The sequence below is a fragment of the Xiphophorus maculatus genome, chromosome 20 (assembly GCF_002775205.1).
Source record: "Xiphophorus maculatus strain JP 163 A chromosome 20, X_maculatus-5.0-male, whole genome shotgun sequence".
In the NCBI taxonomy this organism is placed as follows: Eukaryota; Metazoa; Chordata; class Actinopteri; order Cyprinodontiformes; family Poeciliidae; genus Xiphophorus; species Xiphophorus maculatus.
In genome coordinates, this window is record NC_036462.1 from 2,894,078 (window position 1) to 2,911,793 (window position 17,716).

Consider the following 17,716-nt stretch of genomic DNA (forward strand, 5'->3'; position numbering starts at 1 on the left):
GATTGAAGAGCAGAAGCTAAAATGATCCATGAAGAGCCTCTGTTCAGCAGAGCTCTTCTGAAACTCCAGGTCCATTTGACAGAATCTGAGTATCATCAGTTCTGGTCACCAACTTTCATATCATCAGGTTCGGTTTTCTTTGGACTCACGTCAGTTTATCACGTTTCAAATTCTGCAGCAACATTGAGCAGAAATCAACTTTTCACCATCTTCCTCAGCCACATTTGAACAAAATCACAATATTAACGTGGCAACGTTGGTTTTTTCCATCTTGATTTTTGCTACAAAAGTTTTAAAGAAATAATAAAAAGATGGAGAATTGTCCTTCAAGAGTCTGAAAAGGTGCAACATGTAAACATCCAACAGCAGAAAATGGTGACAAAACAGCTCAACTGAATTATAAAAATATGAAGGTTGTATTTTTAAATGGTCAAAAGATATATTTGAAGTAGACGTGATTGGTTACTTTTTTTTAAAGTGTCGTTTGGTCTAAATTCATCAAATTCAGGATTTTTGCTTTGCTAAACAAGATCAAATCAAGACAACATCTTCATTTACTGCAGTTTTTCATTTTCAACCATTTGAAAAATCTGCATGTTGATCAAGACGAAAGTTTGACAAGTTGTTCCAGGGGTCAGAGTTAGAAATCTAGTGAATCTAGAAACATTCACCAACTTTCTTCCTGTTTCTCTCCGGCTGCAGACTGATCACATGATCTGACGAAACTTTGTTTACGTTCTGATTATGATAAACCTGCCTCTGATTTAAATCGTTCCACCACAGGATGAGATCCAGCTTCCGATCTTTTCCACAGATGTCCCTGCTTGTATCTTTTCGAGCGGTACCTGAATGCATCACGAGGAAAAACGCCGCTTCGCTGCAGCCAATCGGCGGCGTTGCTGGGACAACAGGTGGAACGTCCTTCACTTCTCACAGACCTTGAGAGGCTTTTCTCTGAGTTTGTTATCAATTACTCCTGTGTGTGTGTGTGTGTGTGTGTGTGTGTGTGTGGCCCCCATACGGCTCCTCTCTCTCTCTCTCTCTCTCTCTATAGAGCGGAGAAACTGAACTGTGTGACCAGATGAGTTTCAGCCCAGCTCAGTTTTTCTCCACTAACTGAGCAGAAATCAGCCAGAGAGAAATTGATGAACACAGGAGAGGTCAAAGGTCATCTAGAGTTTACAGCAGCAAACACATTAAATAAAACTCTATGGAAAAAAAGTTAATTTCCCAAAAATTAAAATTTTTTTAAAAACTTTCTGAGCTCCGAAAGTCAAATTTCCAAGTTCCAGCTTTATTTCTAAAACACTTTAATTAAAAAACACAATTGACCAAAGTGGTGTACTGTACACCACAACCAGAAATAAAAACACTTTGACAAAATGTTTTTAGATTAATCTCAAAAGTTTTCTAAAATGAACAAATTAAAAGTGGAAATTTCTGAGTTCAGAGTCAAACTTCCAACTTTACAAGATCAGAAATTTCTCAGGTTTTTTCTGTTATGTGAAAAATTTTACAATTTCTGAGCAAATATTCAAGATAAAACAGTTCCATGTTTTTCTAGAAAATATTGTAGCTTAATCTCCAAAGTCAGTTTTTTGGCAGAAATTGACTTTTTCCTGCTGCTTTTATTACAATGTAAAAAAATATGTTGTAAAACTCAGATTAAAAATAATCCCTTCTGTTCTGGATGAAAGTCCAACCAATCATCACATGCTGATGTGATGATGCAACAAGATCAGAGTCAGTATCGCTGAAACGGCATTCATTCATTCATTCATTTGTTCATTGTTAACATTGGAGAAGATCCAATTCCCACTTCACACCTTCCAGACAACTCGGCTGTAACCTTTAACCCCTACAGAGTATTAAGGCCAGAAAAGTTTTTCTATTTTTAATTGAGAATAAACTCAAAATACCAGAATTCAATATTACCAGAAGTTGTAAAATTACTACTGTGTTCTTTTAATAATGACTTTATTCTCACATTATTTTGATTACATGACTTCTCGCATCATCACAACTCAATTGGCCTAAAACTTTATTCTCGAATTATAACTTCTCTCATATTACGACTTTTTCCCTCAATATGACGCATCTTATGACTTTTTGTAGGTCTGATTTTTTCTCATGACTTTTTTCTCATAATTGAATTTTTTTCTGAAACGCCTCTAATCCTGTTGGTTGCCCTAGTGGCCAGGTGTGGTAACTGCAGCGCAGGAAAACCAAAATGTTCATTTTGTTCGTCTGAGCAGCTTGTAATGATGGGCTGATGGTGCGTTCAAATGACGGTGCCACGTAGGAAGTAAGTAAAAAACTTGAGTCAAGAAGAATCAAGAATGACAAAAAAATAAAACTCTGAATTTCTAAAAACAAATTCAGATTCTACCAATCTGGAGGTTAAAATCTGTTTTATATTTTTAAAGTTATATCAGAGTAATTCCCACAACATAATGGGGGGAAAAAAAGAGATAATTTGTAAAAACTAGTGTTTCACAAATACTCCGACTCTTCTGATTGGGAGTTTGTCTGACTCTCCAGCTAGCAGCTGGTCTGTTTCCAGATCTCTCAGCCTGAAACTAAGCGGAACGATGACATCACCTCATTATCGGCACCAGCAGCGATAAAGATCCAACTCTGACACAATCACAGATTAAGCCGTCTTAGAGACAAACAAACATGTCAACACCATGATAACGTGACGGGAGTCTGAACTTCCTGAAAGCAGCAGAGAGAGCCGAGGGACGTTTACACACGGCGCCATGGCAACGGCAAGCCGAAAGAGCAACTGTGTGTGTGTGTGTGTGTGTGTTTGGTTTCTGGTTGAGGACGGGAGCAGCTGGACGGATGCTTGGTTAACGTGTCACAGAAACCGAAAGAGTCCAAACTAAAACGAGTTTCATGGAAAATGAAGTCAGAGGAGCGGCTCTGCAAGTGGCCTACACAAAGTCCGGATCCACTCAGAAACAGACGGGAGTTCATGTAACTGCAAAACGATGGAATAAAGAAAAATGTCCTAAAAAGAGAAACAAAGCCCAAAAACCAGTTAATTAAATCAGGATTAGCAAGAAAAGGATTTAGAATGAAAACAACAAATAAATCGGCTGCAAAGGTTACAGTCCAGAAAAATGACTCTAAACTAAAATTAATAAACTGCTCATACTTTTAAATATACATAAAACAGCAAATGTAGTTTTTTTCCCCATTTAATAACAGCAACACATTTTAAATCTAATTTTCTTGTCATTAGGTTAAAAACAGAATTAAATATATTATATATATATATAAATATTAATATATTTACATATTTAATATATATATATATATTAATATATTTTCCATAAAAATCAACATCCCACAGACAACCCTAACCCCCCACAGAAACTATTGACTCTCATAATTAAACTAATTTTACTTTGTTGTCCAACTCACAGAATGGATGATGGAAATAAAAAAAACCTTTGAAAATATGGTCTGTTATTTATTATTTTAGAAAAAACATGTAGACTTTCACTGTGATTTAATAAACTGCACAAAATCTAAACTAAAGAACAAACTGCAGGAGAGAACAGAGTAAAACTTCGTCTTTGTACATAAATACAAATCCTGCAAAATGCCAAGAACATTGCTGCAAAAGGCAACAAAATAAATCAACATGATAAATTGGAAAAAAAATGCAATAATTTCCATTTTCTTTAGCTTCTCCACCAAAAAGTCTTCAGACTGTTGATTTGGTCTCAACTAACCAACTGTTTAATTCCTTCTGTCGTTTTATCCATTTTGGATATTTAAAATGTCTTCCAGTGTTAAATATGCATTAGAATTGAAAGTTTATTGATATTATTATGTCATTATCACTATATTTCTTGCAAATGGCCTCAAAACAACATTAGTATTGTTCATCGCAAAAATGTCTGTGACAATTTATCGTCCAAAAACATTTGTTATTATGAGAGGAACAGCAAAATATGTCATCTTCCTGTTGACCAGCATCACCAGTATCACCAGTATCACCAGCGCAGGCAGCAGAACTGCTTCCAGATTAAAAATAACCTGAAGTCATAAAACGCTGCGCAGGCGACAGCCGAGCGCTTCGGATCCTGTTGGGCCTGTTTTCAGAGCACTAAGCGATTCCTGTCGCTCCAGACAGACAAACACTTTCTCAGACATCAACAGATAAAATAAACTTTCCTCACTGAGCCAGAAAGGAAACCGAACCCGAGAAAATGCAAGGAGCAGTGATGAAACGGGGAAAAACCCAACAAACGCTGTTTGCATACCAGAGCTATTAACACACGTTATTTAGTGGCTCAGATGGAGGAATGAGGGAAAAATCAAACATTAAATATGTAAATTTGATGTTTGAATTGACCGCTGGGAGTAAATACAAATGTTCTAGTTCAGGGTCAGTTTTCAATGATTTTACCGTCGGGCTGGGAGGGAAAACAAAACACTCAGCAGGAAAACCCGATATCTTCTGCAGGAATTTGTGACGGTAAACAACTTAATGTGACGAATGCTGCAGCAAAGGTCGATTTTTCCAAAGGGATCCAGTCAGCCATGATGCAACCGAGGCCTGACGACACACCCGCAGCACAACCTGCTGCTGGAAGGGACCCAGGCAAGATTTCACAACCAGGAAGGTTTTTCCCACACATTCAAGGTTTCTTTCTGGGAATCCTGTAAACTTTAGACGTGTTCTGCAAATACAAACCAAAAGGAGTTAGTTTTCCCACTGAACACAGGACTCCTAAACGCCTCATTTACAGCCCAGCCGGCGTTTCTGTTCATCGACCATGAAACTTTCATCCGACGCCCCCAGAGGAGGCAGTTTGGCACGTCTCAAACCAAATCTCCCTAAAAAGCCAATTTTCACCAATTAGAGGGGCAGACAGACCGCTGGGGCTTTTCTTAAAGAGACAGGAGCTAAAAAAAAAAAAGTTTTATGTCCGTCAGGTAAAGGTGCAGATTATAGCCGAGGTTTCTAAAGCTGGGGGTCGGAGGCCGTTTGTGGGCGATCAAACACCAAGGTTTGGGTCTTTAACACCAAATATAATGATCAGATCTTCAGACCATAACTTCCTGTTTAACCAGTTATCAGCAGGATAACCCAAACTGGTCCAGTACCAGTGTGTCCTCATACCACTAAACCCAAACTGGGATCATGTGCATTTCTGGTCTACATGTTGGAGCCATATTTAAAATCAGCGACAGTCCCACATTGTTTTCATCGTTTAAGCAGCTTCATTAGTGAAACTCGTATTAAAACTTCTGCCTGGTTTGAACTAATTGATCAGTAAATATTGGCTTTGCCACGTTTACAATCACATCTGATGAGCGAACCGTCAGGAGGTGAAGGCCGCAGCGACCGGGGTGGGCAGCATTTGACTGATGAGGCCATTACAGCGTTTCCGTGGCGATAAGGACAAACACTAATCGTAGAAACTGACGAGAGCTCAAACAGCAGCTGATCATAAACTGAAGCAGAGGCAACAAAACGCGACGTTATCTGCAGAAACAAACGGTTAGCGACCGATCCTGTCAGAACAAAAAGGGGTTTACACCAGAGCTGAGGCCATTCATCATGATTAATTGATCTTTGAAATAATTAGGTAATTTAGTAACTGATTAATCGTTTACTGGATTTTATAAACCCAAAAAAGGCAGTTTGAAACAAAAACATATTCTGAGGAAGAGTACAAAAAAAATACTAACATTTTGCATTTAAGATAAAAAAAACACAAATAAAATAAAATCCTGTCAAACTGGAAAAGTGGAAGTTTTAGCTTCACCAGGTTAAAATTCTGTAAAATATATATGAATATTTGCTTTCTGGTTATTATTCAGTTAGATTTTTTTTAAATCCAGCAGAAAAGACTGAACTTTTATTTTTTACTTCAGATGAATCTCTGTAAAATGTTCGCTGAATGAATGAGATTAGTGAATATTGGGCAATAAAACATTTATTTTCTTATTTTAAAAACTCCGTTTCTAATATTGTTAGGCCTGTCAGAGTCCAAGCAATAAATCAATTACATGATAAATTAGAACAACCTCAATCATTTTTATTTACATGATTTATCATTTTTCTCTTTCTACCAAAAACTGGATGAAACGTCTTCAGTTTAATGTTTTGGTCTCAACTTTTCTTGAAGATTCATTTTCTTTACAGAGACTCCAAAATTCATTTTATTTGTTGTTTATTTTGCATGTTTAAAATCCATTTCCAGTGTTACATGTTGGAATTTAAAGTTTATTGGTCTTTAGAAATGCGTTTCTTGCATTATTATTATTACAAGTGTGCCAATTTTTTTCATCCAATTAGTGGTCAGAATAATTGATTAGTAAAATAATTGTTAGGTGCAGCCCCGCTTCAAGCACATTTCTAATTTAAGAGCGATTTTATGGTGTAGCTGCAGCAAGTTCAGCTCGGCTCCCACTCAGTCATTTCCTCTCCTGTGGTGGGAAAACCAAAATGAGAGCAACACCAGCGTTTACGCCGTGACCTCGCCTCCCTCAGCAGCTTTCCTTCTCTCCCTCCGAACGCTGGGAACTCCACCGAGGAAGAACCGGCATTCGCTCTGAACTCAGAGGAAAAGAAAGGCTGCAGTATTCATGAACTTTCTACAACGTTTCACAGCCAACGTTAAAACCCCTCAGAGGATCGGCGCCGGCCTCCTGGCCGACCTGGCGGAGAAAACCCAGAACATTTCCAGGTGATGCAATGATAACAGCGTCTTCACAAGTCTGTGTAAAAAGTTAGGGATGGGCAGAGGACCCAAAAACTGGGATCTAGTAAAAGTTATCCAAGAAATTACTCGAGAGTAAAAAAGGATTTGGTAAAAAGTCTACTCAATTACTGACCAAAGTAACAATCATTTAACATCCAAGTTATGTAGAAATCTTGGTATTTTAAATGACAATTCTTAAAAGTACCAAACAATAACAAAATGTCTCCAACCAGTTAATGAACCTTTAACAGAAGCTGCAGGCGTTTCTGTCTGGTGAATTTCTGGTTAGAAAAAATGACAAGAAATTTATGAAAAACAAACAAAAACATCAATCCTGGTTTGTGTTGAGGACTGAGACGTTTTCACATGCCTTCAAAATTCATTTATGAATGTAGCTGTTCATGGGAATTATGTGTTTTAATATATTTTAATCTTTTTTCTATTATTGTAGCTATACTGTACCTGGAACTTTTATTGAAAAAAATTACTTTTAGTTTTGTTTTCTTTTTACTATGGTGTACTTTTTACTTGAGTAATTTTATTAAAGTATTTCTACTCTTGAGTAAAATTTCTGGATTTTCTACCCACTGAAAGAAAAACAAACATTTTTTCTGTCATCTTGTCCGTCTGTCACCAAATCCTCGTTGCTTTCGTAACAAAACAGTAACTTTTGGTTGAGAAGTCGACACTTTCTCTTTCCTGTTCTTAGAAATGGCCGCCATCCATGTTTCTCTTTTAACGGCTCCGCTTCAGGATGACCAGCAGCGCCCCCTGCTGGATGGAGGTCAAACTACAACACTAAGCAGAGGTCTTACCAAACATTATTAGTTAATGATTTGAACTAATAAATCTAATAAATCATTAATCAACAATTAACCGCAAGTTGATTAATTGTCTGCATCCCTAATACAAACACATTTTCCCTTTACTTGGTTTCATTTTATGCCAGCATGATATTTCAGTGTAGTAATTTTCTTTCATTAAAAGCTACAGGTTTTTGACGTTTCCACTTTAAATGGGAGAAACATGGAGGTCCGATCTACAGACAGGAAGACACACCTGGTGAAGCCCGGAGGCAGCAGCAGGTGAATCAGCCTGTTGACTGAAGGCGAAGCTGTTCAAACAACTCAACCTGACTGGTTGCTGCGAAGTGAAAGACGGTTAGAAAACTAAAACTAGCTGATGGAAGCATTTTATCTCGCCGTTTGGATGCTGGCAGATCGGGAAGCGAACTACACCACAAGGCATTCTGGGTAAACACAACCAAAACAAACGAGTTAGCTTAGTGCTAGTGGGAGAAAAGACTCTTAAAAACTAAAGACAAAAGTCAAACCGTCCATCTGCTAAAATTTGATGCCACTCAATTTTTCTTTACATTTCATGAAACAGGAAGTTGTGCTCAGTGTCTTCTTCAGTGGTTCCTGGTGCAGCGCCCCCACAGGCGGCGAGGGAAACAGGTTGCTGAAACGGTTCGGTTCGTTTGACTCAGTGCAGCAATAAAGAGAACCGCAGCAGCTGAAAACGTAGTCGCCAACCAAGCCGAGTCTACCGAGATATATAGATATACATAAATATACGTAAATAAGTTATAACATGCAAAATGTCTTAAACTGAAGAAGAAAAGGTTCCTAGTGGAAACTTTTTACTCAATATTCAAGAATTATTTATCAAAAACAAGCTTCCACATCTTGTTGAAAAGTCACTTGAAGTTGGTCAAGTTAAGATGTTAACACTAAAAACTAAACCAAACTATTGGTAAGGTTTAGTGTTTTCGGAGCATATTCAGGTGGTAAAACCAGTGTTGTATAGTAACGAAGTAAAAATACTTCACTACTTTACTTAAGTATATGTTGGAGTACTTCATACTTTCCTGGAGTATGAACACTTTTGATAACTTTCACTTTTACTTCACTATATTTCCGAACTTAATTGCGTACTTTTACTCCGATACATTTTCAATGTGTGGTTTAGTTACTCGTTACAAAAAAGCGAGAGAGAGAAACAAAGTGTTTTGATCCCACCTACTGATTAGCAAGTAGCAAGCAGGCTACCGAACAAAGTCCGTAGCCTGCTTGCCTGGGCTTGTTCATCACCTCCAATAGGATACACCTGTTTCGCTTCTCCCATTAAACACAAAGCAAGTCTCGCAATCAGCAGCAGCCACATGGAGGAGGAGACGGAGACCACAACGACTGCAACTACGTCGGACACGGCTCCAGGGGAACCACCAGCTGGTGATGAGAGCCCATGGCCTTATTTAAACACAATACACTCTTTCGTGGGTGTTAAAGATTCGTCGTACCGCATGCAGTTTATGTTATTCCTGCCCGAAGATGTGGAAATTCTATCTTACAAAAACTCCCCGTCCAACTTGAAGAAACACATCGAGGTAACGTCTTATGAAATGGTAATAATCCTCCTGTTTCAGTAACTATAGCTTGGTCACTAGACACTACTGTATTGTGGAACGTTGACCATAAATGAACTTTGTTTGGCAGTGTTTCAGTTCCATACGTGGTGTATTTAGCTGAGGCCTAATGTTGACTGTAACAGGCTACCTAGACTCCTCTGTTCAAGGGGGGACAGAAGCCATAGCGATAGCAATTTAGACTAAATTTAATGAATAATAATCAGTTGTAAAGCAGGTTAAGTTAACCTTGTGCTATAGGTAAAGCACCTAATTTTCTTAACTAAATGATGCCTGCAGGTTTATCTATTAGCAGGTTTAATTTTGCCTGCACTTGGTTGGGTACATTATTTTAAGTGTATTTGACAAGTTTACCAAAATATAAAAAATTTCATTCAAACTGCATTTGCTTTGTTTTACTTTTTACTTGTACTTTTCATTACATTACTTGAGTACATCCATTTTTACAGTAATTTCCATACTTAAGTACAAGAAGTTTCAGATACTTTAAGACTTTAACTCAAGTAACATTTCAGTCAGTGACTTGGACTTTTACCAAAGTCATATTTTGGAGAGGTACTTGTACTTTTACTTGACTCTGAGATTTCAATACTTTATACAACACTGGGTAAAACCCCCTAGTCAAAGTCCAGACTTAAATAAAAATCTGTGGCATATTCCAGTAAAACACATTAAGGTCTGAGAAATCTTTTCAATCCACTGCATATTTGTCTTTTTAAATCATGGTCAACTCTACTTTCCGATCTTAACTCCTCCCACGCCACTCCCAGTTCCCTCCTGCCGACTCACGCCTCTGGTTGCAGAAGGAGGAGACCCTCCGCGAACCCGAGAGGAGGATGAATAAAGAGAAGATGGATGTTTGCTCCTAATCCTGCAGGGCAGGCTGGAACAAATCTGGTTTTCTAAAGAATCACAGCAAGTGACGAGCTGAACATCCAAACAAAGTGGAGCAGAAACCAGTAAAAACCAGTAACAACCAGCAACAACCAGTGATAAGCCTCCTGTAGAAACGCTTCGACAGAAACGCACCGATCAGGACATTTCCAGGCCGATATCGATTCAGTTTTATCTGACCTGCTGATGCAGAAAATGTTTCTCATTAGAAGAAAAGAATCTGAATCCAGCAGAAAACGGTAAAAACAGAGAAACTGCGTCATGTTTTCACCCAGAGGAGTTTATTAGGTTTTATTGTGGCAGGCTGGGCAACATCCATCTTATCAATACATTTATTTTTAGCTTTCAGAGATTTACTGTAAATCTGTATCTTTTTCCCACCAAAGCACTCCTTAGGTTTCCACAGTTCATAGTGATGTCAGCACACACGGCGGCCATCTTGTTTTTAAGTTTCTATTAATTTACACTTTAAAATTCAGGTCCGTTCTACAACAGATTGGTATGTTTTTATGTTTATTTTAATTATAAGAATAACAATCATAATATGAGAAGAACAAAGTAGCAATCTAGTTAGAACATCAGGATAAAAAATGTAAAATTAAGATGAGGAATGTCGAGCATCTTGTGAAGTTATACTTGGTATCAGTTTTAGAGGTAACATTTTATCTTTGAACATATCAGCATGAAATTATTACCAGTAGCAATAATTTGAAACAATTGTGTTTGTTTCAAAGAACTGAGCTGCTCACATCAGATTCTGATGACTAGAAGATTTTTCCATTTTTTTTTCTCATCAATAAAAATTCTCGTAATATTTCACCATCCAACTCACAGAAAGGAAGATTAAAATAAAATACACTTAAAAATTTTTTAAATGGCAGCAAATATTTTCAAGGAGAAGAAAGCGAGCAAAAAAGATCTGATTTTAAGCCATGTTGCCCAGTTGTTGTTTTGATGCTTTAAATTAACAGAAAATGTAACATTTAGCTCAAAGGTGGGGAATCGGGCCGGTTCCGATCTGAAATGGTTGCGGTTTCTCTCCCACAGAAACTCAATGACCCGTCAAGAAGAGCTGCTAAAATCAGTTACTTTCATTGATTTTCCACCTGAAAGTTCCTCCATTTCCTGAACTCAGCATGAAAGGCCTTAATGAAAACCTGGACAGCAGGTGTGCTTCATCTGCTGCTGGTTAACTCCACCCAGACCTGGACCAACCAGCAATCATTTCGAAATTACACCTTTTATGCACCTCACCTCAAAGTAGGAAGGTTTTATCACCATCAGGTCTTAAAAAGTCAATTAAATTCAATAAACAGCAGCTGAGAGGACAACACTGATGCATCCCTGAAGTTTATGAACTTTAATGAGTAAACTGCAATTAAATCTGTGTCAGGTAATTAAAAACAGAGGAAAAACATTTTAGCCAGGAATAGGAGAAACTACAGCTTAAGGAACCAACAAACCTTAAGTATTACAGTAAAATTATGCTAAATTAAAGTTGATAAGTTTGTTTTTCATATAAACAAAAGTTAAAACAGAGTATGAATGAGTAGCACCACTTCAACATAGTTTTACTCCAGTAAAAGTAAAAAGTAGACATTCAAGAAATTGCTATAAAAAAGTATTTAGTAAAAACTCTACTGAAGTACAAAAATATAAAGTCAAGTGAAAATTTTGATATTTAAAGGATCAAAATGCAAAAAAAAAAAAAGTTTCCAGATCAGTTTCTCTCCATGTAAAAATTCAGAAACTTGAACAGAAACTGCAGGAGAGTTTTTGTTTTTCATTCAGTGGGGAGAAAATCCAGGAATTTTACTCAAGTAAAAGATTAAATACTTCATAATGTTACTCGAGTAAAAGTAGAGTTGAGCAGTAATAGTTACATTTACTTGAGTAACTTTTGGGGGGAAAGTATTTTCAGGAGAGTTTTTAACACACTGCATTTTTACTTTTACTTCAGTAATTTTATTGTTTACTCTGATTTGAGAACATTTTCTGGATTTTCTACCCACCGAAGAAAAAAAACACGTTTTAACCAAAACCTCACCAGACACAGAGACACCTGCAGTTTGTTAAAGTTTCAGAAGTTTTTTTTTTTTTTTAAGAAGCTGATATGGAAACTTTTTTTGATATTTTTTGACATATGAATCATTATCATTTTAGTCCTTAAAATATCAAAATGTCCACCAAGCTTTCTATTTTGGTCCATTGTTTGATTAATATTTAAATATTAAATTATCGATCATTGATCAGTTACTCAGTAAACTACTTGAGTAAACTTTTTAACTAAATAATGTTTTACTTGAGGAATTTCTTGGATGGCTACTTTTTCCTGTTACTTGAGTAAAAATAAGTTTTAGTAAAACTACTTTTACTACCCAAACTCTGGTTAAAACACGAGGAAAGTTACTTCCACCGTGACCCTCCCTCCCCTCCGGTTCTCCGCCAGCGGGGCTCCGCCAGCTTCCACCCCGCCCAGGCCGCTCCGTTCTCGGTCACTCACCGATGGAGACCAGCTTGATGTTCTCCCGCTCCAGGAACTCCAGCGCAACCGACACGTTCTCCAGCTTCATCTGCCTGAAGTTGGGCCTCGGGTGGTACTTTCGGTACATTTTCTTCTGGCTCAGGACCTCCAGCAGGGCGATGAGCCGCAGGCCGTCCCCCAGGTCCAGCTGCAGGTCCACGATCCGCTTGTTGACGCACTTCAGGTGCTCGTTGATCCAGCGGGTGAAGGTGTTCTGCTGGATCTTCTTCCACGGAGCGTCCTCCGCCAGGTCCTTCTCTGTGGCCGGCATGTTGTTTTCTTCTTCCCCCCCGCCCGGTGGGTTCGGTTCTGGTTCTGGTTCTGGTTGTGGTTGAAGTGTGAGTGAAGCCGAAGGTGTTTCCTCGGAGCCGCCGCAACTTGGTTTGAAGTCTTCGCCTCACCTCGGCCAGACTATAGGCTGCTGCTGCGTTCACTGCGGCTCGGAAATCACAACTTCCTCTTATTCACCCATGTTTTTCTTTCCGACTTTGATATTAGAATACACGATGCGCTCTGACGCAACTTTATTAACATATAAAACTAGCAGGGAGTTGATTTGTAGCATTTTTGCCAGAATGAATGAGGCAACTCTTGCAACAAACATATACTCTATTTTATATTTTATGTTTTTCCTTAATTATTCAATTCAGTTAAAATAAAATTTTCTTTAAAAGTTGTAGACGTAAATGAACTAACAAAAACAAAAATAATATAAAATGTATATTAATATTTTAATATATAAATTATTGTAAATTCAAGATTGTCTTTGTAAACTTTGAAATGACTTTTGACTTAAAATTTAATTTCCCTTTGGGATTGATAAAGTATTTTTAATTTATATAAAACAAGATATCTTGTGTTTTATGTCAAAATCAACTTTGTAACTAACCTACAGCACTATAACTCACGTTTTGATTATTTCATAAAATTACAAATGTGTCAAATTAAACATTTATATATAAAAGTGCGTTTGAGTGAAAACATCCACCTAGTTTGAAATGTATTTTCTGTTTTTGCTTCTTCCTTTTGTGAGTAATAATAGACTAATAGAGAATTCTGGAATATTAGCAGCATAAAACGTTTTAAAATGTATTCTGATTGAAAATTTAATATGAATCTTCATCACTGGAAAGGGAATAAAGGAGTAAAATAAAAAGACCTTAAAGGTCCATTTTGCTGAGTCACTATCGACATCAAGCTTTCTGCTGTTTCAGGCCCAGCAGATCAATAAAGTTTGATCTGATCGGCTTCCATCGATTCAGAACCTGATGAAGGTTCTGCCTCCTCATCACGTTCAGTTAAATCAGCAAATGTGAGACGATTTAAAGTTAAAATGGAGTTTATATTAAAACCTCAGGACTGAAAACAGCAGAAAAGAGAAGTTTGATTTTAGTAAGAAATATATAAAATAAGTTTCATCATAAAGAACAAAAGAGGGAGGTGTTTATTTTTTTAAAGAGGATAGTTTGACTTTTATAAGAAAAAAGAGAACAATTTGGTTTTATTAAAAACATAATAAAAAATTGTTCTTCAGAAAAAAAGAGGAAACCGTTTGATTTTATTTAAGAAAAGAGGACAGCTTGGTTTTATTAAAAGAAAAGGTTATTTTTTTATCAATAAATAAAGAATATTAAAAGAGAGGGAACTGTTTGACTTAAAAATAATAATAATAAAAAAGAGAAGTTTGGTTTAAGGGATCAGTTTGATTTTATTGAACTAAATGACAGAAAAGTTTGGTTTTATAAACCAGAACATTTTGTTTTCATAAAGCTGCAGACGGTTTTATTTATGCGTCATCTCTAAATCCCAGACATGTTCCAGCCGTCTCCTCCTCCGGCTCGATGATTGATGCCGGATTGTCGTGCCGAGACGCCCGGGGAACGGCGAGGACTCGGGTCCGGACCCGTCTGCTGTTCAGGTCTTCACTGTAAAAACTGAACGTCTCAGAGACTCTTGGTCCTTCGCTCGTCAGTTTTAGAAACAGCAGAAGAAGAAAACCGAAACCCAAATTTACCAGATTTCTGACTTCAGGTAAAACTTTTCCACAAAAGAGAGAAATTTGTTAAATTTTTACTTTAAAAAATATATACTAAAACTTACTACTTTACAGAAGGAGAAAGAAAACTTTGACTAAACCATTGTAGCAGCATGATTCTTTTTCAGACGTTTTGTTGAAAATTTGCTGCCATGTTTACCATTTAATGTAGAACATTTGTCCAAAATATAGTAAATTATTTGGTACAATTCAAGTAAAATTAGTCAACACAAAGGGACATTTAAAGTTATCGTACTGCAAAAACAAGCTTTTAGAGCAAATATCTTAACAAAACTAACTTATAATTAAATTTTCAGCAAGTTGGAGGAGCTGGTTTTCAGCAAATAATTCTTAAATATTGATTAAATAGAAATGGCAGATTATTACACTTAAAACATTTGAAAATGTGTTTCAAGTGAAATAATCTGCCAATGGAACTAGCACTCTAAAAAAATATATTTTAAGTTATTATTTACTGAAAACAAGCTTTATTAGATACTTGTAAGTTAGTTTTATCTTCATTAAAAAATAGACTAGCACTTGGTAAGAGTTGGAGCTTCAGCTCAGTTTCCAGGTTTTAGTCCAAATCATGACTCTACCACCGCCGTGCTTCACAGTAGGATTAATATTTAATCTGGCTAATTATTCATTTAAAAATGATATAAAGTGATATTTTTAGATTGCTGCTCTCAATGCATTTTGAAACCTGGGCTTTCGTTTTGAGCTTCAACAGAAAAATGAACCTTGTTTGTGGAAACATTTCCAGTAAAAACACTGGTCCAAGTGAATAAGAAGTGATTAAAGAGGCTGCAGGCGGGTTTGGTGGGTCAGCTTTGCTACAACTTTAATCCAAAAACATTTCTCTGCATATATTCAATAACATTTCTCTACAACAGCTCTCACCTCTCATAACTCTAAACAGTCTCAACAAAATAAGTCTAGTCGCACGTCATTCATCAACCTTTTATTTTACAATTCTCTCTGTAACTTTAGTGTTTTTTCTTCAAACATCAGGAATATTTGTTCGCTGTCTTTTATTATTATTTATTCATTATTATTTGAATCGACACGGAGACGAGACAGATTAACACGGACGATGACGAACGTTGCCCAACGTGTGAACCGACACAAACCCACAGAGCTCGTTACTGTTGAAGAATAAAAACAAACGTTCAGAGGCCCCGGCGCTGCGGGTCGGCGGCCATGTTAGCTGTTTGTGACGCACTTAGATGTGTTAAAAAAACAAAACCCGACGTTAAGATTTGGACTCAAACTGTCATAAATACGTTTGTTTCTCTAATCTGGACTTGAAAGTTCAATTTTCTCTGAAGAATCATAGCAGGAAGCATTTTTAACTTTTTTTTTCTCGCTCCAATATGACCAAAACTTTCCCGTTCTCTGATAAATTATGAACATCGTGAAGATTTTCTGTTTTCATTTGCCAAAATGATGACATCGCAGTCCGACTCTTAACGCCGACGGGCCTCTGGTGGTCAAAATGTGTGTTTCTCTGCACACAAACTGCAGTGTTTGTTAGTAACATCAGAGGCACTTAAACCCCCCGATTCCTGCACCCCCTAAAAAACAAACAACTAAAAACCAAAACAGAAAAGTAAAAAATATTAATCTGAATTTCAACAATTTGGCTTCAAGTTTTAACCCCAAATTTCCCCGAAGAAGAACAAAAACGTGACGCCTCGGTGTGAACGCTTCCCAGCGGATTGTTTCCCAGACTGCTAGTGTTAACTGTTGGAGGAAGTAACCAAACGTGGAATCATCTGCTCCAAAAACAAACAGGGAAATCTCTTCTTGTTTTGGAGTAAATGATGCAGATTTTTGATATAAATATCTGTAAATATTTCAGAAGAGAAAAAAAAACTCGAGCTGGAACGTTTCACCTTCGGCGCTTCGTCACCCAGAGAGACCCGACCAGAATCAGAAGATAAAAATGACAGAACTCCAAAAAAATAAACCAGGAAGTATCCGAGTCCTCTGCAGGAAACACGACCTCCACGTTCCCTCTACAATTATGTACAATATTTCTTTCTTTCTTTTTTTGTGTGTTTGTTTTTGCTTTTTTACACAAAGCGGCGCGGCGGCGTCTCAGGCAGCGCTGCTCTTGGACAGGTTGGGGTAAAGGACAGCTGCCGTCACGGCAACCATCACTGCGATGACCGGCATCCAGGGGCTCCAGCCGCTCTGTCAGGGGAAAAAAAAACAAAAAAACGGACCAAACCCAGTTAGTCAGCAGAACCGAACCCAACAAGAACCAAAGAGTGTCAGAAAATCACCCTGAAGGATGAGAGAAGAGATAAAAGTCAGTCCAAAAGATGATATTTACTCTATTTTTAAATTAAAATCATGTTTCTAATCTTTTTAACGGGACCTGAAGTAGTACCGGGTCACAATCCAGCTGAAAAAATGAAGCATGCTTTATAAATCAGGGGGGTCCAAAGTGTGGCCCGTGGGCCAATTTAGGCTCTTGAAATGACTTTTTTATGCCGTCAACCAGAAGTCAAGAATGGTAAAAGTTTGGCCAGCAACATTAAAAACCACTGATGACTCCAGAAAATCTTTCCTGTTTTTCTTTTAATAAAAAGTTAGAATTGATTTTTATGTTTTGGATCTTTAATCATAACAGATTTTATAAAAATTTGAGCAGGTAAAACTAAAACACAACAACTCATGCCTACAGTTTAAATTTTCCAGTTTGGACACCGGTTCTGTAAACAGAACCACGTCGGGTTGGTGGCTGTGATTCCCAGTGCTGATAAACGGCGAATCTGTTGGGAGTTTCTCTGCAATTTGAGGCGAAATTGAAATCATTTCAGGACCTTGAAAAGCTGAAAAGGGGTTGGACTTTCTGTTTACTGCTACGCCTGTTGCAATAAATAAATTAATCACATTATAAATTAAAACAAACTCAATAATTTCCATTTGCCTGATTTATCGTTTCTACCAAAAACTGGATGATAAAAGTCTTGATTCTGGTGCTTTGGTCTCAAGCAGCTCTTACTCTGAAGGACACTGTTGCTTACAGACTCTTAATAGTTCATTTTATTTGTTTATTTACTTTGGATAATTAAAATATCTTCCAGCTCCAG

The 17,716-nt window shown here is 37.2% G+C and overlaps 2 protein-coding genes across 10 annotated transcripts in view; both read right to left on the bottom strand.

Annotated features, from left to right (window-relative positions):
* Nucleotides 1-12,968, bottom strand: part of flnb (filamin B) — an 80,596-nt gene extending 67,628 nt beyond the window's left edge. For both annotated transcript variants that reach the window (XM_023325191.1, XM_023325190.1), the window contains exon 1: nt 12,557-12,968. In XM_023325191.1, coding sequence (XP_023180959.1) covers nt 12,557-12,848 — 292 coding nt within the window. In that variant the 5' untranslated portion in view covers nt 12,849-12,968. The remainder of the gene's footprint in view (nt 1-12,556) is intronic.
* Nucleotides 12,969-15,430: 2,462 nt separating this feature from the next.
* The window catches only part of slmap (sarcolemma associated protein), a 59,595-nt gene continuing 57,309 nt past the window's right edge, over nt 15,431-17,716 (bottom strand). For 6 of the 8 annotated variants that reach the window (XM_023353461.1, XM_023353459.1, XM_014473553.2 and 3 more), the window contains one exon: nt 15,431-16,811. In XM_023353461.1, coding sequence (XP_023209229.1) covers nt 16,716-16,811 — 96 coding nt within the window. In that variant the 3' untranslated portion in view covers nt 15,431-16,715. The remainder of the gene's footprint in view (nt 16,812-17,716) is intronic. The other 2 variants (XM_023353457.1, XM_005811633.3) reach the window with 1 other exon arrangement.